The 25,335-nt window shown below is 45.2% G+C and overlaps 1 protein-coding gene and 1 long non-coding RNA gene across 13 annotated transcripts in view; one reads left to right on the top strand and one right to left on the bottom strand.

Moving 5' to 3' along the window:
• Positions 1 to 14,333, top strand: part of LOC107312793 — a 220,231-nt gene extending 205,898 nt beyond the window's left edge. For 2 of the 3 annotated variants that reach the window (XR_001554624.2, XR_004307001.1), the window contains exons 6-7: positions 9,523 to 9,679; positions 14,206 to 14,333. This is a non-coding gene — a long non-coding RNA (uncharacterized LOC107312793). The remainder of the gene's footprint in view (positions 1 to 9,522; positions 9,680 to 14,205) is intronic. The other variant, XR_004307002.1, reaches the window with a different exon arrangement.
• Positions 9,822 to 25,335, bottom strand: part of ARHGEF9 (Cdc42 guanine nucleotide exchange factor 9) — a 173,633-nt gene continuing 158,119 nt past the window's right edge. For 7 of the 10 annotated variants that reach the window (XM_015860488.2, XM_015860497.2, XM_015860492.2 and 4 more), the window contains one exon: positions 15,537 to 19,430. In XM_015860488.2, coding sequence (XP_015715974.1) covers positions 19,249 to 19,430 — 182 coding nt within the window. In that variant the 3' untranslated portion in view covers positions 15,537 to 19,248. Of the gene's footprint in view, positions 10,503 to 15,531; positions 19,431 to 25,335 lie in introns of those variants that run through there. The other 3 variants (XM_015860489.2, XM_032444345.1, XM_015860490.2) reach the window with 3 other exon arrangements.

Here is a 25,335-nt window from a genome sequence, read left to right as displayed (position 1 = left end):
ATAATCTCCCAACACTTCTCAATGCTGCTATAGCAAGCTCTCTACTCACACTTGTTTCTGGTATAGAAGAAAAGCACTTTCAGAATCCTGAAGAGCTGAACATAGTCTTGGATTGGTAAACAGCACCAGAGTTGTGCCAGATTTCTTTAAAGTTTGCTGTGCTGTCATCCTGGTGTGACAAAGCCATAACAAGGAGATTGGGGCTGGGGAGAGAGCTTGGGCCAGCGTTGTTTCTCTTGGAATAGGATTTGCAGCAGGGCTTCTCTCAAATTTGGGAAGGGCGTGTGGAATCTGTTCTTTCCCAACAGTCTGCTAGTGCAGGCGTAGTGCTCAGTGAGATGCTTTGCCATAGCAGTGATAGTCATGAGCTCTCAGCTGCATTCCTGTGCAGTTATGAAACTGGATCACTTCTGATTACAGAGCTCTGGGGAATGTGTGGAATGGGAGAATGTTTGAATAGAGGGGCTACGCGTCCTGTTGACAGTTGTTGAGGACTCAGTACAGAAAGATGCACCTGAGCACTTAACTTCATCTGGACTAAGTTAGCAAACAAAGCTGATCTGTGCCATTGGGTGGCTGCTAAGTATGCCGTGATATCACTGCCTGCAGTAGTGATGTCAGTGATGCTGAAGACATTTGTATCCATGTTAATAAATGCAATGTAACCTGGGCCTGTTGTTCATGGTTACCTTTTGATGAGCTCTGGTGGGAAGTATGCCTGACAGACCTGTCAGCAGTCTACAGGATACTGTAGATGCTGTGGGCAGTGTGAATGGTACCAGTGTGAATGGTACCAGCTATGCACATAGATGGCCCTACAGTTAGTGTCACTGTTTGATCCTGTGGTTCCCCTTTCTCAGCTCCTAATGAGACCCCTATTTGCCTTCAGGTTAGCACAAGGGATGCAGCTCAGTTCCCGAGTTAAACATTGTGGTTTTGGTCAAAGTTCTACTGTTGCTATGGCAGCTATTTTCAATGACTGGGCTTATCCCCTGAGCACATCTAGAGCATGCATGGCTACTGCTGCTTCTAGAGGTCATGGCATTGCCAGCCTGCTCACTTTGTTCAAGCTGCACTAAATGGTTTTCTGTAGAACTGTGGGAGCCTTGGAGCAACAACAAGCACTGATAACACAAATACACATTGTCATCTTATTTGTTGGGCTCCTGTCCTCCCAGTTATCCTGTACAGTGCAGAGATCAGAGCTTTCATGGTTGCCCAGAAATTCCAGTTGAAAAACGTTGATATTTTGGGAATTTTGGTGCAGGACCAGCTATTTTGGGATCCCAAAGCACACTGAATCATTGAGTTATTGCCCCCATTTTTCTTTCTAGGCTCAGAGTTTTAAGCTTTGATAGGTGGTGCAGGACATTTTTCCTAGAGTTGCTTGGTCTTATTCTTTTAGAGAGGCTGAAATCCACAGCAGTGGATTTTTAAAAGGCTCTCCCACAAATTGCTGGAGCAGGAACTCAGTCTTATCCAAGGATGAGATATTTTTCCCCTGCCCTTAAAATCATCACCTTCAGGCCCTGATGCAGCTGGAGCTGTATCTGAGATTGCCATCTAGAGTAGACCAAACTTTTCCCATATTCAATGCTGAAGTTCTTCCTTTTTTCTTTAATATTTCTAACCTCAACTGTTAAAGCAATCAACCATTTCTTCTCAGGAGCTGTGTTTCAGTGCAGATCTGTCTCACCCCAGTAGCAGCAGTGGAGTTGTGTTTCTCACCAAGCGTACAAGAAGTGACAGACCAAAGACCTTCCATCAGATCTGCTAGGACTGAAAGCTGTACATGTCTATACCCTTGAGTCACAAACTTTGCTCTTTTTCCCCTGTCCATCTTAAAGCACTGTGCTGGGTGTTTGTACCTACCAGCCTCCCTAGTTCTTCAGCAGAACAGTCTTACAAAACAAAACCAAGTTACATTTCCATGGTGTCCTGCAAAGCATCCTCAGAGTGCACTTTCCAGGGTTAGCCACTGATGTTAGTAATTGAAAGCTGTGCAAAACTCTAAGGGCCTATCTCTGTTAGTTTCAAAGCTATTGCTGATTGCATGCTCCAAATCATAGATGGGAGCTGATGCCACAGGTGAGGAGCAATGGTTAAAAAAGCCCTGGCTGCTTCCCAGAGAGCTGAAGTACTAATTAGGGCTGTGGATGGTCAGCTAGTTCAGACCTTAATGAGCCTCAAGAGACTGTGAGATAATAAAAGCTCAGATGGATACACCACTGTGCAGCCTTGAAGCGGAGTTGTTTTTATTAAGAGCCTTGAAGATAAAAGTAGCAGTGTCCATGTAGCTGGGAGGAAACTATGGAAAAAGAGCTTATGAATTCTGGACAGTGAAGACAGATCCAGACTTTTCTAGGGGGAGATTTCAACCTTAAAAAGCCGAACTCACCCTGCTAAGGTTGGAGGTATCTGTAGTGAAAGCCCAGAAGCCATTCTGCCTTTCCTCTGCTTCTTTTTCTTGAGAAGCATTTTTTGTACAGGTGGAACAGGGATCTTTGTACACACACAAGTGGCTCAGTGGCCTGCTCTCATCCCCTTATTACCTGTATGGAAGCACAGATAGCATCTAGCACAACAAACTTCCATACCTGTAGGATGCATTTCATATGTGATGCAAAGAATAAAAGCAAAAGTTTTCATAAGTGTCCTTGCAACCTGTTCCCAGGGAGCCCTGTGTACCCCTTGGTTAGTTCTATCTATTGCACTGTGGATGCTTTGTTTCTAAATCATTAAGGGACTGTCCACTATTTTGTTTTTATTTTCTGTAATATTTAGCAAAGCAGGCCAGTGCCGAATCTCTGAATACTGAGCACCTGTAAGACACGGTGAGCAGTTAGGTGTGAGCTTTCCTGGAAAGGTCATTCTGGTGAATGGTAGGAAAGGTTAATTCTATTTCTCTGCTAAAATAAAGGACCGTGCCTTGCTCCTTCCCCTTGTTTACCCAGCTCAGGAGCAGCTCCCTGCTTTGTAAGGCAGGCTCCCACCCTTCCTCTCATTGCTGAGCTGCACTTCCTTAGAAAGTACAACCTGTCCCCCTCCATCTGTGCCGTGATCAAAATAGCTGGGGGAGCTCCCCCCTCCCCAGGCAGAGACTGTCACACCAGGAGCCCGCTGGGCGGAGAGACCTCCAGCCCTCATCTCCCCTTGGCTGCTGACTGCTTGGGTGCTTTGGCACTCTGCTTTCGGCATAACTGCAGGTGGCAGTGGTTGTAGCACAGTCAGGGAAGCTTCCTGCTGGTTCCCAGTGATCTTTTGTATCGCAAAATAAGGAGATATTGAAAACTGTGACCTTTTCATTCTTTATTTTTGTCGTAAAATACTGGAGTTCTTTTTTTTTTTTTTGTCAATATTCTTGATATGTAAACTTTAGAAATTTAACTTTTCAGCCTGGGATCCTAAGAATAACGTAGGATTCCTCCCCAGCTTCCCAACCTCTTAAAAGAACCATAACAGAAATTAGAAGTGTCTTAATCAATAGATAAAGAAATGAAGCACTGCTCAGTACCACTCTCAGCACCCTCTTCCCCATCTCTGCTCTTCCTCTTCTCACAGCAGCTCCTGGCTCCTTCTGAATGTAGAGCTGAAATGATAGGGGAGCAGGGGGAAGCCTGGATGGAGAAGGCAGTTGCTATGCCCCTTAGCCTGGGTGTGCTCTGATCCCTGACGCTGTGATGGGCAAAGTATATCCTGTTACTGCTGTGAGTGTTGTCTGCTCATTATAGAGGTCAACAACAGTGCTGCCCTCCAGCATCAAAATGTTATGTATTTATTTTATGTCTGAAATATCAGGAGTCAGAAAAAAGAAACAAAAAAAACACCCAACAAAAAAAAAAAGAATCCCTTGAAGGATGTCTAAGAATCACTAAGCAGCATCCTTCTGTCGCTGTCTGCTTTCCTGGCAGTGCCACTCACCTCTAGCAGGGAAATGCATGGGGGAAGCTGTAGAGTGAAGTGGAAAGTGAAGGGAAATATGATTCACTAAGTATTTGGCAGCCTTGTCATTAAAAAGCTGGGTAGTCAAACGAGCTGGATTTGGAGCAGGAATTCCTTATTCCTTGCTGTACTTTGCTCGCTCCATTCTCACCTCTGATTTAGTGTAGAATTCAACAATTAGACAGTGATGCATCAAGAGGGTGCTGGGCAGTTGTCCTGCCTCTCTCTTAAGCCAGTGCTTCCTTCCCTGCTGCTTCTCAGCTCCTCCTTTTCCCAGAAAGGCTTTGGTATATTGGTTCCCATCTGGAACTCCCTCTCCCTGGATTTTTCCAAGCATCTCATACACCAGGTAAACGTTCCCTTTGTCTCTCCTCACCATTGCTTAATGCTAATTTCCTGGGATAACAGCATAAAAACCATCAGCAAACCTTACAGCGATAACAAGATGAATCTCCTTATTCTCCAGCTCAACCGTTTGTCATTATCAAGAGCTGTGCAATGGGAAGTCTGCAATTCATTGACATATTAATTGATTTCACAGAATTTGTGTGCAGCCACTTAGAGCTGTCTCTCTTTGCTCGCTGTGAAATGCAAGTACAAAACATAAATATGGAAGATAAGGCTGCACAAATGAATGAACATATCGATACAGCACAAGTTGCCTAAAAGCGAGAATCGAATATTTTCCTGTTCTGCTGAACTTGGTATGCATCAAAAATACAATCTCTGTGCGCTTCCAGTGCTCTGTGAAGAAGAAAGAGGCAATCTTTTTTCCTATTAATGACAAACACCTAAGGAGCAATCGGAACAGAACAACAGAGAGCAGGCAAACTTGGAGAATGTATTTTTGTTGTTAAAATAACCTCATCTATCTGTTGTCATAGATGAATGCCAGGGAGAGAACTGGGTCTTAGAAATCAAATGGAGTTGTTGTCATACAAACTGTATCCTTTCAAAAACACTTCCAACAGTATTTATTTTTTGTATTGATTTCAAGGAGCTCTGGCTACGATGCGGGTGCACTTCTGGCATCAGTGTGTCTCTTGAGAACATTTTCCAGGTGTTTGTTTGAACACGGGGTGTATAGTTGGGAAGCAGTGAAGCAAACAGGCGTGATTAACCCACTGTAATGGTTTGGCACTGTTTTCTTGGCATTGTTGCCTGGACATTGTAAACCAAAGCTGCTGTCACTCTGGGGACTGAAGAACCCTTCTTCCCCTCCTTTCTCTCTAAAATTGAAAACCAAACATGGAAAGTAGAATGATGCTCAGGGAGGAGGGGAAGGGAAGGAATGCAAATTGCTCAGTATGGAAGAAAACGTTTTTTTCTCTCATTTTATTTTAAGTGGAGGCTTAAATTAAGGCTTGGATTTAAAATAAAATAAACTAAATTAAAAATAAGTTACTATGTGGGAAGTGAAATGCTCTTCCTTACTTCTGATGGAAATAGGGCTGGATGAGTAGGCAAGGCTCTGACAGCCAATGAGCATTTCCACTATCTAAATGATACCTACGGAGGAGAGTTGGCTTGGAGTTGTGTGGGGCTTTTATTATTATCAACAGAAATATTCATTTGTGTCCCAAATTAATCTTAAAAATATTTATACAAACATGAGAAAACTTCTTTACTGTGTGGGTGATGGAGTGCTGGGACAGGCTGTGCAGGGAGGTGGTGAAGTCTCCTTCTCTGGCGGTAGTGAAGGCCGATCTGGATGCCTTGCTGTGTGAACTGCTGTAAGGAACCTGCTCCAGCAGAAGGATTGGACTCTGTGATTCTCAGTGGTCCCTTCTGACTGTGAATGGTGCTGGAGAACAACCTGCGCTGAGGTAGGCAGGTAAAGCTGTGAACTACCGACTGGTTGTTACTGCTGCTGCAAAGCCTCCAAATATCTGGCATTTAGGGAGAGTTCAGACATCTGAAAATGTGTTACTTTTGGCAAGACAAGGGTCTGGAGGAGAGACTACTAAAAGCTTGCTTTTCATTAACACAAGCTAATTAAATCATTTAGCTAGCACTTGCTGTACTATTTTGGAGTTTCACTTGTTCCCTGCCAAGTTCTAGTCTCCAAAACAGCTTTATTTTTGAGTGGGAGCTGAAGAATTTTGGGCAGTGTTAAGCATCATCCATTGAGGCCATGAATATGTGGCTAGATTGTGCAACCTTACCCAGCCAACGTGACTAATTTTAGGCATGCCTTGCAGGGTGGTGCAAGATGGCTTTGCTGCAGTGCAGGCTGGAGGATCAACCTCATGCACTGGGACTTATGGTGTAAGAATTTAGTACAGTCATTAAAAAAGGCTTGTATGATGCAATCATTTCTCTTAATTGGAGTGTTAATGTAAAGGTTTGCACTCAGTTTCTGAAAACCCAGTGTTTCTCAGCAGCAGTTTTATCCCTTCTGTGTTTCCAGCATACAGTCTGGGAAAATGGACTCTCTTCTGTTGGTTCATTACTTTGCCATTATCTTTCTCATGTCTATATTGGATGTAGACTTTGTTTCCCTTTAATAAACTTATTTTTAGCTCAATAAAGCACATTTGAGATATCAGCCTTCCCAGGCAGCCGTGCTGCTGCCTAAGCAACCATATTCTTTCTGGAGCATTTCATGCAGGCTAGTTTTCTTTCAACAAGTAGTAAAGCTGTCTAGGAATACATGTGGTGCCTGGACTGGACAGTTTTGTTTCCCTAAAAAGGGCTGAAATCCAACAGGAAAATCCTGACTGACTCTGGTGAAAGAAGGATGGCAGCAGCAGGTGCACAGTCCCAATAGCTGTTCACCTGCACAAGCCCAGTGTGATTGTTCCCTGCCCATTCCTCACTTTTTCAGGCTCAGCAATAAGAGGTGATACTGGATCTGTCCCTCCATATCTCAGCGTGGCTTACCAGGGCTGGTAGAGGCTTGCACTTGGGAAGGTTTGCTGAGCAAGGCTGCTGAGAGCCTGCTGGAGGGGAAGAGAGAAATCTGCAGCAAGACCAGAGAGGAGACTTAGTACTGAGGTGGTTTGTGCAGGAGAGTCAAACAACTGAAAGCAGAGGTTATAATGTGTACAAAACTGCAGAGATCATGTCTGGATGCCTTGCTGTCTGCTTGACTAATTCAGGGCAGAAATAGGGTGTGTGGGATTAGGCCTTTCCTTTGCTGCCACTGCCAGGTTTAGTTCAGTTCAACTTCAGCAGAGTGTGTATTTGTAGTTCCAGTGTGGCTGGAAATACACCTCCAGGACCTTTCTCAAGGGCAGTGCAGCGTGTGCAGGTACCAGTGAGGCATGTGGTGTTATTATGGGCAGTGCATCCCTCCATCCTGGCTCCCCAGGGCTGCCTGCGTGCTACTGCTAGCAGTTAACTTCTCCTCCCCTCCCCTTGGGATTTTTCTGCATTCATGGCGTAGGAGTAATGTGGGGAAGAAGGTTGCTGAACTCCTTGCTGCAGCCTGGGGAATGAGGGGAGATGGGCTGGGGCCTGGGGCTTGTTCCTGGCTGGCCCTCAGAAGCTCTTGCAAGGTTTGTTTGCTCAGGCTTGTTCCTTCCATTAAACGGTTGCCCTGAGGGACATCCCACTTATTATCTCATTTCTGTAATAGTTTGTGTTATTTTGTTGGTTTTCTTATCCCCACTGCTGTCATTTCTATTATCCAAGCTCATAACTGACTGCCCAGTGCCAGTCACGCACAACACCAGAGATCAGTTTTTATTCTTATGCTTAAGAGCTTACACGTGTCTCTTGCAATGTGCCACGTGTGTCAGTGCCTCTGTACCACTGGGACTGCTGCACTCATTGCTCCTGGAAATGGTGCCTCATCCCATGATTGGCAATAGCAGGTCTCACCTCTAATGTACAGCACTCATAACACATCTGTGCCTGCCTGGAACTGCTTGATGGAAACGGCTACAGTGAGAGATAGGCAGGAGATAAAATGTGCAGGAGTGCTAGCAGCCTAACAGTGTGTGGCTTGGAAGTGAGAAGTCAATGAGTTGAATACAAAAAGAGAAAAGGAAAACAAGAGAGAGGAAGGGGAGGAAGAAAGGGAGAAGTATTTGATATGTAAATCTGAAACTGATTGGATGGGTGGCAGCAGGAAGGGCTGACTGGCCTGTGTTGGTGCTGTGCCTGCTGCCCCCTGGGCAGTCTGTTCCATGCCCACCACCCTCTGGTGGAGAACCTTTTCCTCACACCCTCGTACTCTGCTCCATGCTGTTCCCTTGGGCACTGTTGAGGTGGTTGGCAGAGCTGGGTGCCTTGGGTGCTGCTTGGGGCCAGCTTTGTGCCAGGCTCACTGGGCCCATTGGGCTGGAAGTGCTGATGGCTCTTTCAGAGTGGGATGGTGGTGCCACAAACATTCAGCAGGGCTATTCAGTGTGGTCCTAAGGAGAATCCAGCAAGGTGGCAGGAGGCAAGTGCAAAATAGGCATAAAGAGAAGGTTCTGCCTGTGCAGGTCATTGTGCATCAGTGATTGCTACAGCAGGCAGTGCTCTCAGCACAGGATTCCCTTAGATCAGTAGCAGCTTTGTTTGTTTTGTAAGCCCTCGACCTTTTCTTTTATATTGTGCTGAAACTGCTCCCACTGATACCTGTGCAAGTGTGTCCTCTGATTCACCCCCCACCCATCACAGTCTTCTGGTCATTCATTCAGTTGTGTCAGTGCTGTTTCCAGGAGCCAAATAGAAACACCATAAGAACAGCTTTGAGTTAGTAGCAGCTGTAAGTCACGGAGAACAATTTTTTTAAAATATATACATTTTACTTAGGTAAGCATTACTGTGTCATTAATGCCACCTTCATTTGCTGAAGTCTTTTTACAGTCCACTCAGCCTGCAGTCTGCCTGCTTTGCTTTCAGTGCTCTGCTGGGCCAAACTGGGACAGCACCTGAGATCAGCTCTGCTGGCTGCTTTTCGTGCTTAGTTTCACTTGGAGGGTTTCTGCCATGATGTTTGGGTTGAAACAGTGCAGAAACATGGTTATTTATTGAAACCATCTGCTTCCATTGGCATGAAGATAGCCCGCTGCAGTATTTCTCTTGGTTTGCAGACTCTTTGCACACCTGGCAGTGGCCGCACTAGTTAGCAGATCCAAGTAACAAATCCTGCTGTTACCAACAGCTTGTGCTTGTTTTATGCAGGTATAAATGACTGTTGTTGAAGGCAATGCCCTTTTTCTGTTCTCCACTCTGAATTTCTCTGCTCCCAGCCTGGGAATAGCAGAGGAATTACTACCCAGGGGAGTGGACTTCAAACTGGCATTTCTACAGCAGTTTGTATCTGCCTTTCTCTTCCAGCAAAAGCTTTTTGTGTTTGGTGCAAGATAAATATGGCCTCCAACTGTCTACATGTCTCTGTGTTACTGACTTCTCCCCAAAAGCCAAAAGAATTACAGCATCAGGGCAAAAAACAGCATGTTTTTCCCTGCTGGGGCTGCCTGGCTTTTCAGGACCTATTATTCCCTAACTAAAACATCCCCATTAGCTGTGCTTCCCATCTCTGGCTGAAACTAGGTTTGTTTGGGGCTCACTTGAATGGTGACCACGGGCTTTAGTGGGTTCTGCCTCTTGAATATGTGTTCTGCTTTCCTTTCCTCCATCCAGGAGATGACATGAACAGTCCCTGCTACTGAAGCTCACACAGGTCGGCTCCCCAGGTGTTGGTAAATCAGAGGGGTTGGTGTGCTCGAGGTGCAAGAAGTGGATGGAAAAAAGGCAACGAGCTTTAACAGTGCTGTTATGTGTTTCCCTTGCCAGCCAGGTAAGTGTTGCTGCCACTCACTCTGCCATTAAATGTCACTGTATTTGCCGACAACAAACAGCTCGCTTCTCCCTGTCCAGAGATGCCATGAGTGAAGCCCCTGGTTAGCACTAAATTATGTGTGAGGCTGAAACCATTCATCTGCAATCAGGCAACAAAATCAAACTTGTTTAATGGTACATCCAGACAGTAAGAATAAAGCCAGTGTGACTGCGCTAGCAACATGGATAACAACAGCATGACACATCCTTGAGTGATTTGGCTGAGTGCTCACCTCCCCAGACGGCTGGCAGCACGCACAGCCGGCACTGCCTGCAGTGGGCAGCCACATGCTGTTACTCAGCCCCTTCTCTGCAGATATAAAAAACCCTTGGTTTCCTCCATTCATTTCCTCTGGCCCTCCCCCATGGCCACCCTGCCCACACCTGATGTGCAGGCTGTGAGCACCACAGCCTGGATCCAGGCTGGGGCAGGTGGGATACGTACCTGGCATGCCAAAGTCCCTTTAGTGTCACCTTTGCAGTCACCTTTACCACCACTGGTGAACAGTGAAGCCTCCAAGCAGCAATTCAGTGAGACTGGGTGGCTCTGCAGGGAGCCTGTGCCTGTGCCCTCGTGGTCCTTAGAGAACAGGCACAAACCATCCTGGGAGCCCAGCTGGAGACTGCATCTCCCATCTTGGCTCTCACCACCAGCTACGTGTAATGATTGTATTTGCTTCTATTTTCTTTTCCTGGTCCCAACATTCTGGACTTCTTTTGTATAGCATGAAACCACCGCAGCAGCAGGGCTGGCCAGGGGCTCCTCTCTTGCTGCCCTGTATCTGTGGGGGATTGAAACTTTGAGGAAATCAGTGCATCGGTCACATCTTCCCTCAGAAAAACAGCTTATTGTTACAGGTTCTGCTAAGGTAGGGGCTGCTCACCTCCATCAAACAAGAGAGTGACAACCCCAACCCTCTGGTCAGCACCCACCCACCAGAGCTTCTGTCCTGGGAGTAAGCACCCTTGGTGGTTGCCAGATGCTTTTATGTCCCTTGGGCATCCTAAGGGAGCTCAGAGGCTCCCTGCTGCTGGCCACGGGCACTTGCACAACAGCCCTTGGCTTTGGCCAAACTGAAACATAAACTGCAAAATACAAATGATGTGTGTTTAGTGGGGGAAGGCAGCAAGTGATAGCAATGTTTGCAATTCCACCGTTAAGGCAATTATCTCGTCTGGCCCTTGGCTGTGAGGTTGTATAAAAGTGCACGCCTTGATCTCAGCTGAGAACTGGATGCGGACCAAGGTGTGCCATAAGACTGCTCATCTTTTTGACACAGCAAAAGCACTGGTCTGGGTGCTGGGGATTAATATTGAGCAAATAGTACCCTTTTGCATTTGTCCAGCTTGCAAACAGGAAACAAGAGTTATCATGACAGCACAAATACGTAGAAAGCAATTCTACTTTAAGATGTGTTAATATATCCTTGACTCACAAAAACCTTCACAAGAGTGACTGATGGTGGGAAAGCTATCAAATGCCCAGGCCTGCCAGCATTGAGCTGATAGTAAATGACCAGGGCACTGCAGCTCAGCAAGGGTCTGCTCAGCTCGTTCATCCAAAAAGGACAGCTCTCTCCTGAGATAAAGAAATAGCCAGTGACAAAGGACTTCCTGAGATGACAGCAGCGACTTACACTTTGGTAAATGACTTTTATGTTCAAACCTGAAGCTCTTTGCAGAATCCTGCAGTGTTATGCAATGAATATGTTACAGCATCAACCCAGCCTCTGTAAAACCTGCATTAAAAGCTGATACCTTTAGGTGGAAGAGGTAGTCTTAAGTGGCTGAGCTAGGCAGTTTCTAAGCATTTCCAGCCTGGACCAATCCAGCTGTGAGCTCTTGGATCAAACACTGCTTTCTGTTAACATCTGTGAAACACCAGCACTGTTCCAGTTTGTGCCAAGTGAGAAAATAGTCATGAATGAGGAGTTTTTGTTGTTTGACACAGTTATGCAGTTGGAGGGAATCCCCTCTGGATGATACACGTGTGAGGAGTGTGGGCCCTGTTGGCATAGGTCAGTGCTGTTAATTGTTTGGCATCGACACCCAGCACAAACTGTGCTGTGGGTACAAGCTCACCTGCTTTGTTTCCCATGAACCTGGCAAAGGCCCAAATAAGAATACACACATACAGAGAGTATTTGTGGAGAAAATCTCCACAGTGAGATTAAAACCAGAAGCAAATATGCAAATACGTTGTCTTATTGCTTCTCCAGATGATAAGAAGAGAACAGCAGTCCTCCCCTTAAGTTCACTCCTGGCACATCCTTCTGCTGCCTCCCTAGATGGAAGCAGGTTCAGACAGGATATGGTGGAGCCTCTTGGAGCCCAAATTCATGTTACTTATAAAAAAGCATTTCATCCCATGGTTTATTCTTAAAATAAATAAACAAACCACTAGTAAAAATGTGCATCTTGTCCCTCCCATCTGTGCAATGAGTATAAAAGCCAGACGGTTGCTATCTGCTGTTATAGCAACAGGGCAAGAAAGAGCACAAGTATGAAGACCTGTATATATACAGCCCACATCTCTACACTATATCTGTAACCAGCTCTTCCTGGCTGGTGGGCAGGAGCAGCTGAGGTAGATGCTGGTGGCAGCTACAGTCCAGAGTGCTTCTTCAGGCTGTAATGTTTTCTTTATGAGGGAACCATTTCTGCAAGGGATTAGCTTCTATATGTATCACCAGAATGAAAATTAGAAAACAAAAAACAGAGTTTCTGCACATTTTTTTCCTGTTGCTGTTGTGCTCAGCCCTAAAGGAAGAGGAAAGCTCTTGGTGATGCCCCTCAAACACCATTCCTGCACCTAGATGGGCTTTGGCTGCTGCACAGACAGCACAGGAGCTGCAGGGAGCAAATGGAAATGGGCCCTCAGGGCTCTTGGACCAGGAGAAGATTTCTGAGCTATTGCTGCTGCATGACCCAGCCCATGGGAAGAGCTGACCAAAGTGACCCTGTCACATCCACCAGAGGTAACAAACTGCTGGAGCTCTGAAACAAGAAACCGCACGTCTTCTCCAGGATGCATTTTGCCTTGAGAGCTGGAAAGAAAACGTCGTGAACATTAAAAGCATTTAAGAAATACCATGTATTGCTTTTCTTTAGCAAAGGTAAGAGGTCTAGGCAAATACTGTTGGTACCTGCAGTCTGGTGGAAACTATATTAGTGGTTAGCAGCTAAGTCCTTCCTCACTGGTGAGGTGTTGCATGGCAGTGCTTGGAAACATACTCAAAAATGCCAGTTACTCCCCCTGCACCCACAGCAACATGCAAGTCCACTGTGTTCCTTAATAACCCGGCACAGATGGTGCATTACATGCTTTGGAGGACTCTGACCCACTTCTCTTCTTAGTGCCAAACCTGCTGCTGCTTCTTAGTGACAGAAAAAGAAGAAAATGTCCTTTTTGGGCTAGATTGGGGTCTGTAATCCTGGTGCCATCAGTCAGATTGAAAGGCCAGTGCCTTAAAAAGGGAAAAGCTCAGCCGTAATGCCATGGATATATACACATGGATAAAACAGAGAAGGCTTTGACGTTCAGAGCTCTTTGTGCAACATTCCTGTCATGTCACAGACGCATCAGCCTGAGTGCTTTACTCATTGTGTTACACTCCAAAGCAGTCAGGGCCTGATGCTGCCCACAAAGACCAACAGCACACAAAGCTGCCACGTGCTTTGCAAAACTTGACCTCAACCGTGCCACTTGGTAATGATGTTTAACATCATATACCTTCAGAACAGGAAGAATCAACGCAGACTTTCATTTTAGGGTCATTTCCCTACTGAGTGCCATTCATCCTGAGAGTCAAATCTGTACTTTGATATATCTAAAATAAAACTTTGGTGCAAAGTGGTGACCATAGGCATGCACATGATTTTCTGAATCAAGGAGCCTGTGTGCCCCTGTCACTACCTTGAAGGATCAGTTTGGGATTCTATCCAGAAATAAAGCCCAACAAACATAGCAGCTCTTAAGACAAACAAGCTTTAAACTGTGTTTCTTTGTTATTATCATTAGATTTTATGCAGCCAAAGTTCGTGGTCACAAGGCTGAACACGGGCTGTCTGGACAAACCTATAACAAATGAATGGTGTCACTAAGTTAAATGTATGTTGGCTAACAGCTATGGGCTGCAGAGGTATTCAGAGCCATGGAGTATGCATCTCTCTGGCCACCACCAGGACAAGGGGCATGCAGATGGTTTGTGGCTGCTGAAGGGCAATTGGGTTTCTTCCCCTTTGCTCCCCTTTCTGGGACATTACACATACTGGACAATGCATATGGGTTCCCTGACCCTTCCACCTCCTCTTCCCCTCAGCTCACATAGAAAAACTCAGAGAGGGGTACAAAGTTCTGGTAAACAACATTTTGGACTTGATATATAGAAATGTATTTTGCAAAGATGGTGGTCTGGGTAGAAGGAATGTTCCTCAAAGGCAGGTTTTATACACGAAATTGCATTATGGGTCTGCTTTCTCCAGCAGTATGCTTTGGGACCAGCGCTGTGCCACACCACCTGTGTGACTTCGGTGATACACTACAAGAGAAGCTGCTTCATTTGGACAAGGAAATGCCATCACAGCACCCGTGGCGTCTTCACTGCAAGCAGAAATGTAAGCAAGAGCAAAAAGCTTGGTTTGGGGTTTGCTGAAGCAGTAGGCAAATATGCAGCTGTGATGTTGAGATCAGGGTGCCCCTGCTCCTGAACCTGCTCACGGTCTGGACTGGCAGAAACCTTTGTGCTTGCAGCTTTGCCTCATATTCTCTCTCTCTCCCTCTCCCTCTCCCCCAGAGCAATGCTGTGTGCCTTTTGTGGTTTTTTATTCCCTTCTCTGCCTGTTTTTTTCTCGTATGTGTGGGCTGAAGATTTGGTCACGCTGTGTGCCTGCAAACTCACCCATACAGACACCCACAGGACAGATAGGAAAGAGCAGGAAGGCAGTGTTGTTCCTGGAAATGTAGCTCTTGGGCTGCAGTTACACACAGTAACTTGATGCGTGTGCTGGCGTGTTTCTGCATATGACAGGAGGCATCACTCCCAGCCACTACCAGTGTAGTGGCACGGTGCAATAACGCATTCTCTTGGTTATAACCACACTTGTGTGCTACCTAGAAATACATCACTCAGCTGTCTTACCTGTGAAACGCCAGTGGGCTGCTGGAGAAAGTGCTTTGCAGGGGGAAAGCACCACGCTCCTTCTCCCTGGGCGTGCTTTCTCCCTCCATGCCAAATGAAAGCCAGGGCAGGAACCTGCTCACCTCCTCGGCTCTGCCTTCTGCAGTGGGCAGCAAGTGTTTGGGGCTCCCTCCCCTTGGAACCCACCCTCTGTGCTACCTCCACGTGCTCTGAAACGCTTCTTACGGCGCTGACAGCGTGTTTGTGAGGTCTGCTGGTACAATCTGCTGGCTTTAAGTTGGGCTTGGAGCTGAGCAAAGCTCACAAACAGAAAGCATTTTAAAACCATGTTTCACAGAAGACTTGATCCGAGCTCCATTTGCAGCACTTGCAAGGCAGCATTTTGTCAGCATCGAACCTCCAGCTGCTCAGTGATCATTTCACTCAGCTCAGAAGGAGGACACAGAGCAAGGGGGAGGTGGGATATTTCCCAAACTTGCCTCTTTTTGGTTGCACACCAACGTGGTGGTGTTCTGCTGACAAGCTGGAGCCCCACCCCAGCGATTCACGCTCAGCCTTTGGGAGAAGAGTGAGACCGCTCTGAGGAAAATGATTTAAAATGCCTTCAGATGCCTTTTCACTTCTTTTTATTTAATTCCATAAATATTTTCATAAGGCTCAGTGTCTTTACAACACTTTTTTTTTTTTTTTTTAAACACTTTTGTTTTTTTGTTTTATACACACAACTTTGACACTTGTTTGACAGGGTCAAACAGTCCAATATAAACAAAATAATAAAACTGGCAAGTGCGGATCAGCCGGGTTACCAAAATCCTTTTTTTTTTTTTTTTTTTTTTTTTTTCTCTTACTGTTAAAACCCCAAAAGCACTAAAATATCAGTATTTGGCTTCAAACTAGAATTTTAAAAACCTTTTTTTTTCTTTTTTTTTTTTTCTTTTTTTTTTTAAATTCTCTGCTACAAGTCCCTGTCATCATAGTGCCTTTAGACTCCTACAGACTCTTCTTTTCTTCTCAAGGAAAAAATAAGCTCGGTGATGCCATGCAGAACTTACAATAGCTACTAAATATACATGTTCCCTGAAATGTAGCTGCGATGAAAAGATGACAGAGCATAAAGAGAACAAAACCAGAAACCCAAAGCACCACAGTGTACTATCAATAACATTGCAATGGATGGCCGGCGACCATCCAGAAACTGAAACAAATTTCAAATATATTTCTCTATGTATTATTTTCTATTTACAACTGTGAGATGCACCTACGTTGATCCTTGTTTGATTGTTTTGGAGAGGGTGGGGAGGCGAAAGTCTTGAATTTAGATCCTCTGTTCTAGTGTCTAGGTCAAGGGGTAATGCATGTCATTTACCTAGGGAAGAGGGTATTTTTGTTGTTCTTTTTTTCTATATATATATATACTTTCAGCCAGAGAAATACCGTAAACATGTGAGTTTGTTACAGCTCTCTCGTTTCTGCATATGGAATGGTAAGTGGGTTCCTCCTGTCTGGCATTGAAATGAAAGTCTTTATCAGATGCTCAGTCAAAATCACCCCGATCTGACAGCATCTGTGCTGCTTCCAGCACTTTCAGACACACGAGGCAGCCCAACCCTGCTCCCTATTGGGAAAGCCACAGTAGGTAGTAAAAGTGGGACCCAGTGCTGGTTCTTCTTTGCGATAACGCTCCATCTCTTGCAGCACCTTGGCAATTTGTGGAAGGGAAGGGAAGGGCCTTCTTGAGCGCCATGCCTGAGAGCCAAGCCCCTCTTCCCTCTGGAACAAGCGGCTGCGGCTGCTCTGCCTGCCGCCCGGCTTCGGCAAGCACTAGCGGCGCTCGTTTGTTTTGGCTTTCCACTTAAGAAGGAAGCTGCGAGTCCAACAAGTGGCCTTGTCAGATCGAGCGAGTCTTGATTTATGATGCAAATAATGGTGTGGCGGTGGAGTTTCTTTTTTCCTAGCGCTGAATATTTAGGAAGCATCTTCTCATAAAAATTATGGATGTCTCATTCTCACTCTCTGAGGCACAAAACAGTAAATGAATAGGCTTAACTAATGTGCTTGTTACTGTTGTTTTTTTTTTTCCCCCCTAAGCAATTAAAAAGGAAAAGGAATAAGTGAAATTTCCATCACGCTGACAACAGATTGTAATCTCTCTCTCTTTCTCTCTCTCTCTGCATCTCTCTCCAGCCATTCAGAAACAGTGAAACATTTCAGTTAACTCCTGCAAACCAATTCCATTCACTTCTCTAAATAACCCATTCTGTTAAGCAAACATAATAACAGCTACACGTTCAAGTATGAAAATCCGAGCGTAAAAATGCAAAGATACAAAAGAGCATAGAAATTAACTGTGATATAAAATTTTGTTGCCTCCTATGTGGGATTCCCAGTGTTTCGCTGCTGCCTGTCACAGAGGGGCCACTCGTCCTCTCCAAAATGCCAACCTGGCATTACACTGATATGTTTACAGGTGACTTATAAGGTGCTGAGATTAATTTTGTACTTAAATAAAAAATACCCAACATGCCCTGGAATATCCCAAGCTCCATGGAAAGACTAAAATTGCACTCTCTGCCTTTGCCATTTTCTGAAGTGATAAAAAAAATACATTTATCTCTGCTGCTGGCCTGAGGTGCTTATGTGGGGTATCAAATTTGAAAGAAAAATATAAATATCATGGTCTATTACTTTGACTCGCATTTTTAAAGGAGGTTGCAGAATAGCTCTGCAAAGTTTAAATTCATCTTCTAAACCTGGTTAAACAGTCCCAATTGTCCTAGCGCACAATGGTTTGTTTTATGAGCTTAAATGTAAGCTTTTGTGCTTGCAAACGAATGTACTTAAGGCTAAAATTGTAGGAAGTGTCTTTGAAAATACAGCTATGGATCTCCAGAGGGAGAAAAAGAGAGAGAAAGAGATCTGGAGAATTCAGCTAATCGCTCCAGAGCCCGCTGACACTGCGGCCATTGCTGCAGTTCAGATTTAACTGGTTCATGATTTGGATTGGGTCATGGGCATAAGGCTGAACTGCTCAGGTCACATCCGTACCTTTCCTGAAAGGCAGTCCTCAACTCTTCTGCAGCTTGGGTGCATTAAGTACTGGGTAAATGCTCCCAATTATCCTACTGCTAATGGGTGCCTGCCACGCTTTGCCTGGGAGGTCAGTGCCAACGTGAAGATGGCCATCTGAAGTGCTATAGAGTTGGGCAGGCAGTGAGCGCGGGCATGGCCCTCTCTTCTGGGATCACTGCTCCCACACAGAGCAATCAGAGATTCGTTAATGCAGAACTGTGCGGGCCTGAGTGTGGCCAACAGGATGGGACCTTAGTTCCTGAAGAAAGAAAAGTGGCCATTTGTGGAGCCTAATAGCCAATTTTCTCTAGCTGGAATGGAGGGCATGAAGCCATCAGTTTTTAAGCTTTTATCTTTGCATGGAAAACAAAGATAGGAGTGGGCTTTTCAGAGAGTTGAGTCAGCTTAAAAAGAGAATGAATCCAAACCAAAGATAACCCCACAGAACCGAAATTAAATGCAAAAGAAATAAAAGCCCCCAATATTCTTTTCTCAGTCTTACTCCGAGTGTGATCACATCACACTGAATTGAGAAAAAGACAGCGCTTAAAAAGATGCAATAAGTTAACTGAGGAAAACCCCTCTCTCACTTCCTAAATAGCTGCTACCCCTTCTGCTCGTTTTCACCTGCTCACAACAAAACAGTTAAAGCCAGAGAAATACTGCGCAGCAGAGCATGGTGCACAAGGGAGCACATCCAGACAGGCACGACTCAGACCAGAGAATGCAGGACAGGGACAGGAAGGGACCGATGCTCTTCATTGAAATGATAACTCCGGGACAGCCAAGGAAGGGATGGAGAGGGAGGGAGAGGGAGCAGAGATCTCCCAGCATCCCAAAAAGCAAACAACCCCCTCCCCCCTACCCCATAAATAAAATAAAACAAAATATACACCAACACAGTCCATGAGGAACTTCGATGAAGAATTCACACAAGCAAGAAAGCATTCTGGGATGCCAATGATGACTTCAATGAAAATGTAGACAAAAAGAAAAAAAATTAAAAAAAACCAACGTCCAATGGATGGAATAAAATAAAATAGGTCGCATGGTTAGAAATCATTGGTGCTTCCTAGTATCTAGTAGCAGACTGCTTCCCAAAAACAACAACAAAAAAGTTTTTGGTCCTTCTATATATATACATATATGTATATATATATATATATTATTTTTTAAATGCGTATATATATATATGTATATATATATTTAGTTGCAACAGTGCTTCTCCGAAAAAAGGTCCATCTATAAATATAATTTTATTTATTTTTATTTTTAAATTTAAGTTCTTTTAAGTTAAAATTCTCCATCTCTCTAAGTATTATTTTTTGAATGGTGTTAACCTGCTGAAGTTTTGCCAGAATGGTGCCTGGCTGCGTCTGGGTTCGGTGAACTCGAAGACCTGGGACTGGGATATGCCATCTGTCACCATGTATTGTCCCTGATTTAATGGATCCTGGGGTGGTGGGTAGGCTGGAGGAACCGACTTGGAGTAGCTCACACCTGCATCGATGATTGGGGGGAAAAAGAAACAGATCAGTCAAAGTGCAATTGGGTCAATAGTCTTTCTCCGTCATGCTATCGTTTCTTATCACTTTATAACCAGGGTCCCAAGCAACAGGGAGACATGCTAGAGACAGCAAATCTATGGAGAAATGCAGCAACTGCCTGAACTCCCAGCTCAGAAGCTACAACGCTAAACCACAAGCTGAAGATTTGGAAAAGATCCATTACTTTTTTGTATTGGCAGAGTTTCGCCTGCCCTCATGGAAAAGTCCTGCGTGACCTAGCGAGACACAAACACATGGCCAAGCCATACACACTCAGTCACTCAGACAAAGGCAGAACCACAACAGTTTGATCCCGCTCTCAAATCTTGCACCTGCAGTTTCCAAGCTGGTTTTCGCCCTCCCTCCCAGCTACACACAGCAGGCAGCTGTGCCCCAATGCATCCCTGTGACCGGCCCTGAGCAGCGCGACTCCGGGGACCACTTGGCACCTGTCCTGTGCTACAAGGGGACAGAGCATGGCAGCTTGGGAGGAATCTCCTGCAGGGACCTGTGTTGTTTCAGTGCTATTCATCCAATACCAAGGGGAGATCATTATGTCAGAAAGTTTGTAGGACTTTTCCATAGGGTGTTTTTTTGTTTTGTTTTTAATTTACTGGTCTTGTTTCAGCCAAAAATGGCTATAGGCAATGCCGAAAAGGCTGCTTCTGCTCAATCCAAATGGGTAGCAATGGAAAGACTGGCAAGCCCACATTGCCAGGGTCTGTCTGTGGCTTGGGGAATAATTCCCATGTAGGTGAGTCACAAGTTGTGTGCAGGAAAGGGGTAAGGTGACACTGCTCTGACAACTTTCCCACTAGAAAGGTGAGCAAGCTGGGACCTACACAACCCGTCATAAAGGATGACGCACAAATTGCAGTTCTGGGTGAATGGGAGTGTAACAGGAAGGAGGCACCAGCCCCTGAAGCACAGACTACAAGGAAGGAAAAGTCACAGAGCTACTTCTGCATTTCCTCTCCGCAATGCCATTGACGAGGGATAATCCCTCCTTCAGCCTCAGGGTGCTGTGCTCAGCTGGAAAACACAACTCCAGAAAAGGACAGGAGCCGGGAGGAGCGGGGCTCTGAAGCAGGTTGCTGTAAGCTCTGGCCATCTCTGGATCCCCTCTGCTGCATGCAGAACTGCTCTTCCTTCTGTGGGGAGGGCAGCCCCGGCCGTGTGACGGGTGATAAGCTTCACAAGGGCCATGTCGAGGCCATTGCCTCCCTGGTTTTAACCGCAGGAGCGAGGTGACTCTACCAAGTAGATCAGTGTCCTCATCTGGAAAGCGGGATGGCGTGACCCACCTACCTCACACGAGGGTTGTGAAGCTAAATTAATTAATGTTTGTAAAACACTTTGAGATCCTCGGCTGGGAAGGTGCTAGAGAAGGCAAAATACGGTGATTAGCACCCAAGTACCACAGCAGCGTGTGTCAAAGAAATGAGACTGCATTCAGTTAGCAGTTCCTACCCACATACAAACACATGCTTTGTGGGACCAGCACCGGCCGGCCCAGGAACAGGAGGGCTGCACACAGTTGGGTACTTACAGGCAAAGGAAAAAGCCTCACAAAGTGCACTCATGGAGCTCACCTGACAATTTCTGTATGTTGCCATTTGATAATCCAGGGCTTTTTTTAGATATGAAGCTACGGCTTTAGGATGGATTTAGGAGAGAGAATTAAATTTGCTTCCCCTTGCTATAGATTTTACCCGTCCTAAATTGTTAAAAACTTTAAAAAGGTTTGGACCAGACAGAGATACCATCTCGACTATATCTAGCTGATTTATCCTCCTTTGCAGCAAATACCATCAAACCATGCCTCTAAGTTCCCTATAGGGAGTAACCAAGGCCTTTCCTCATGGTAGATAAAAACTGCTCTATGGTTCATTACTTGTTAACCTTTAACAAATTCAACACAGCTAATATTTCAAACTCAGTTTAAAAGAGCAGTCTGGAATTGTTCTGCAGCTGTATCTGTTACTCTCATCAATGAGTTTCCTGCTCTGTCTTTCCCAAGCACCTCTCTAGCACATCTGCACAGCAGAGTGGGGTCAGTGCTGGGATACCTGAGTCAATTTCTGTACCATCCTTCTTGGTGGGACCCAACACTCAGTTTGCACTTGCCACACAGTGACTTAAGCCAGTGATGTCTCACAAGAGCAAAGCATGGACTTGAGCTCATATCTACCCTACCTCTTCTCTCCCTTCTACCACTGCCCTGCTCCGAGCTGCCTTGCTGGAAGGCAATTCAACATGTGAACAAGGCCTGGAGAGTAAAATTCTGAAGCCACACACGTGTGAAGACATTCCCACGGAGACCCCCAGCCATTGGTACTTGGCCACTTCACCCAACTGAAGAGAGGCTGGTAAGGACTTTAGGATCTGTGGCAAGATAAGGATGTGGTTGTCCTTTACATGCCTCGTGTTGGGAAATAAATCTTTTTCTATCAGTACATGGTCTGGATCTTTGACCCAGAGAACTACTTCAAAGGGAAGTAGACCTTCTGCTACCGGGATAATTAAATACTGCTTCACAACACAAAAGAGCTGTGAATCTAAAGCTACTACCAAAGGACACTCAGCAGTTGTTTCTAGCTTTGGAAGACCTCAACACCACAGTGCCTCAATGACACAGCCCCAAGCCTTTTGCACCCCGTGGCTGCAGATTTGCAGTGAGCCTTGTGGTGCATCTGGTCTGCCATGCTGAGCCAGGCTGAACTCTTCTATTTTCACCCCAATTTGCAGAGGGTAAACTGCTATTCTTTAATCACAACACAGAAATGCTAAGAAATCTCCTGGATCAGCACAGCGTTACAAACTTGGAAGGCTGGAGAAGTAGAGAAAAGGCAGCCTGGCTAAAGTCCACTGACACTGATGGAATTACACTGCAAAGAATGCAATCCATAACCTGTCTTCTCCAAAAGAGACAAAGGCAGACTCCCCTGGCCAGATCACTAGCAAACCCCTTTGGTTCTTCCCCAAGAGAACCCCTTTGGTCTAAACTCCTGGAAAACCTCTATCCCCATCTGGAACATAACCAAGCAAACACATACTGCCACATCCCTCAGTACGGAAGCTCAGTCCACTATTCTTCAAGGTTTTTTGTCTGTCCCTTCTCAAGGATGTAGGGATTGGTATCATTAGCATTTAAGTTGGATGAGCTTCAAAAGCTGGTTGGTTCTATTTGAATAAGCAGCCAAAGGTTTGAATATTTATCATATTTATCAAATGACGTCCATGGCGTAAATGATCAAAACTGTGCATCTCAATGGCATGCATAATCACTATGTGTTTGTGGGCATGCAAATAAAAACAATTGTGCTCTGGCAAGTCAGGCTGATAATTCCCTGAGAATACATTTTCTTGTGAAGCAGTGATATAGCACTCTGCAAAAGCTAGAGGTGCCCCAAGAATGGCTTTGTTTTTGACATACCCGTGTTCTTGACAACGTGGAACACAGGAATTATGTGCGGGGGAAGCAGTGAAATTCACCTAATCTGAACATCTTCAAAAGCCAAAAAAGAGCAATTCTGGGAAAAAGTATGACAGGTTGCTGTTTTTCTGTTCCACTCTGAAGTGGTTTGTTCTCTCATCAGAACTCGGGGCTGTTGTGCAAAATTGTCTCTTGAGGGATTTTATATATGCAAAGCCATCACTTCGCTGCAATTCAACAGAAAGAAACGAGCACAGCTCTTTTCCAATGCAATTTTGGGCTGCTCGGCGGACAGAATTCAAAGCACAAAGGGAAAGAATCGATAGATAAGTAATGATTTCTACACACAGCTGCTGCACTGCCTTTCCGAGGGTTAAGAAAGCTGCTATACACCAATGACCAGACTTGGAGCTCCTTCTGCTGGTTCATGCATAATTCTACACTGTAGCAGAATAGAAAGGCTGCAGCTGCATGGCAAGATTGTCCAGCAGGGTGGGGGTATGGAAATCTGTTCGGAACGAGCACAAAGAAAATTCCAGGGTTTATGCTTTGGCTAGACATAACTGGATAAAGAGAGATGCTGCACTGTCAGTTGAAGTCATGTCTTTTTTTAGCGCTGGGATACGTCACTTGGAATCTTTTGAATATCTCCACTCAGAAGAAAACAAAAAGATTTATCATGGTCTCTTTTTTTCCTTCTAATTCTTTTTCTTCCCTCTACCCGAGGTTACAACAGGACTTGACTAGCACTTGAAGATTTAGGAGCGTGCTGTTAACTGACAGGCAGTCCACACGGACACGTGCAGAGAGATCCAGTTATAACCTAGTGGGATGGCTCTGTTAGCGCTATGCCTAGCCAATGTAAATACAAAACATACACAGAATACATTCAGATTTGCCTATATAATAACCATGGAACTTGCCTTACGAGATGGTTATTCCACTCTCACCCTTTAAGTTTTTATCTTAGACTTTAATCAGGAGCTATTTCGTAGGCTTTTCTTCTATCTATCCATCTAGATTTTGTGCTGCTTGTTAGCCAGAGCTGCGTGGGAGACAATGAAATGTCACCACCTCATTTCCTTGCTGGCCGAGGGATGGCTGCTGGCTGGGAGGGAAGTGGTGCTGTGCTGCAGCGCCTTCATTCTCTGTTATCTCAATAGCAGCTCCTGCATCTCAGAAATTCAGTTTCCTGGTGAATATTGTAACCCATACACAACATGGGTAGCAGGGAACATACCTCAAGAACACTAATTGCTTTATGGTTAATTATTCCTGCAATAGTGACTAGTTTAGTTCAAAGAATCAAGAAGAAGCCATGGCTCAGTGGGTACAGCCCTTTGCCCTTCTTCAGCACGTTTCAACAGAGGATCTCAAAGCACCTCAACACTGTGCATTCGGTTGCTGCTGTATTTAGAGTTAGCAAACTGTTCTGTATCTGATACCAATTCTGCTGGTTACAAGCTCTGTTGTTACAGCCAGAGGTGAGGATGGGGGCTATGAGTAGGAAATGTCTGCCTCCAGCAGCAGTCCTGAGCAGCCATGGACTGCACTGCTTTTCACCTCCATGTCTCCAATATCTGACTCAGGTTTTGTTACGCTCACCCAATTCAGTGGCATTAAGTGGTGCATTAGCCATGGCTCTTTACACCGCAGGGGACTGTACTCAATGGTTTGGCAGAGGTAGATATTACCAGGAACAGTGCTGTGAGGAGAACACACCTTTGCTCCCTTTACTAGGTGCCAGCCTAACTGCTCTGTCTTGGAGGACAAGTGCTCACTGTGGGGAAATGCCACCGAGTACATAATTAGCTCCATTATTTCTCCTGTGAAGTGGGAAGCTCTGTGAGAAAGGGAAATGACCCTGATTATCTACAATGCCCTTCTGTTTCTAAGCTTAGTCTTTGTTGCTCAGTGGCTTTCATTCCTCCTAAGGCTGTGCCTCCCCAGGCATGAATAGGATGGGGAAACATACCAGGCTCAATCTAGTTAGCAACGAAGATGCAATAAACTAGGTTCAGACACTCAGGAAAACTACAGGAGGTTCCTAGACTCACCTGTTAACACCTGTCCTTACTGGCAAGATGAAGCCAGCATAAGTATGCTTATGTGCAGTCATCTTGTTTTGCTATGCACACTTGCTGGAGGAGAGTTTAAAGTGCAGAAGCTTGAGATGTCAAAGAAAAGCTGTTGAGAGTTTGGGTCAGGGTTTTATGAGATAGTTAGCTGTGAGCTCAAGTAATCAGAAGAGAAGAAGTTAGCAGAATTCAGTGACTCAGAGGGAGTTTTACTGCAGGCCAAAGCAGCTCATGCTGGCTGACGATTTAACCCCTGCTGGGGTTTGCATAGCTGGGCTTTTATGGGCAGATTTAATGACAGCATCCTTCTATACTCAAGGCTGGGAATGATGGTGATTGAATAT

This window comes from Coturnix japonica, chromosome 4 (assembly GCF_001577835.2).
Source record: "Coturnix japonica isolate 7356 chromosome 4, Coturnix japonica 2.1, whole genome shotgun sequence".
Taxonomy (NCBI): Eukaryota; Metazoa; Chordata; class Aves; order Galliformes; family Phasianidae; genus Coturnix; species Coturnix japonica.
The sequence above is the reverse complement of the archived record's forward strand: the minus strand, read 5'-3'. Positions and strand labels throughout refer to the sequence as shown.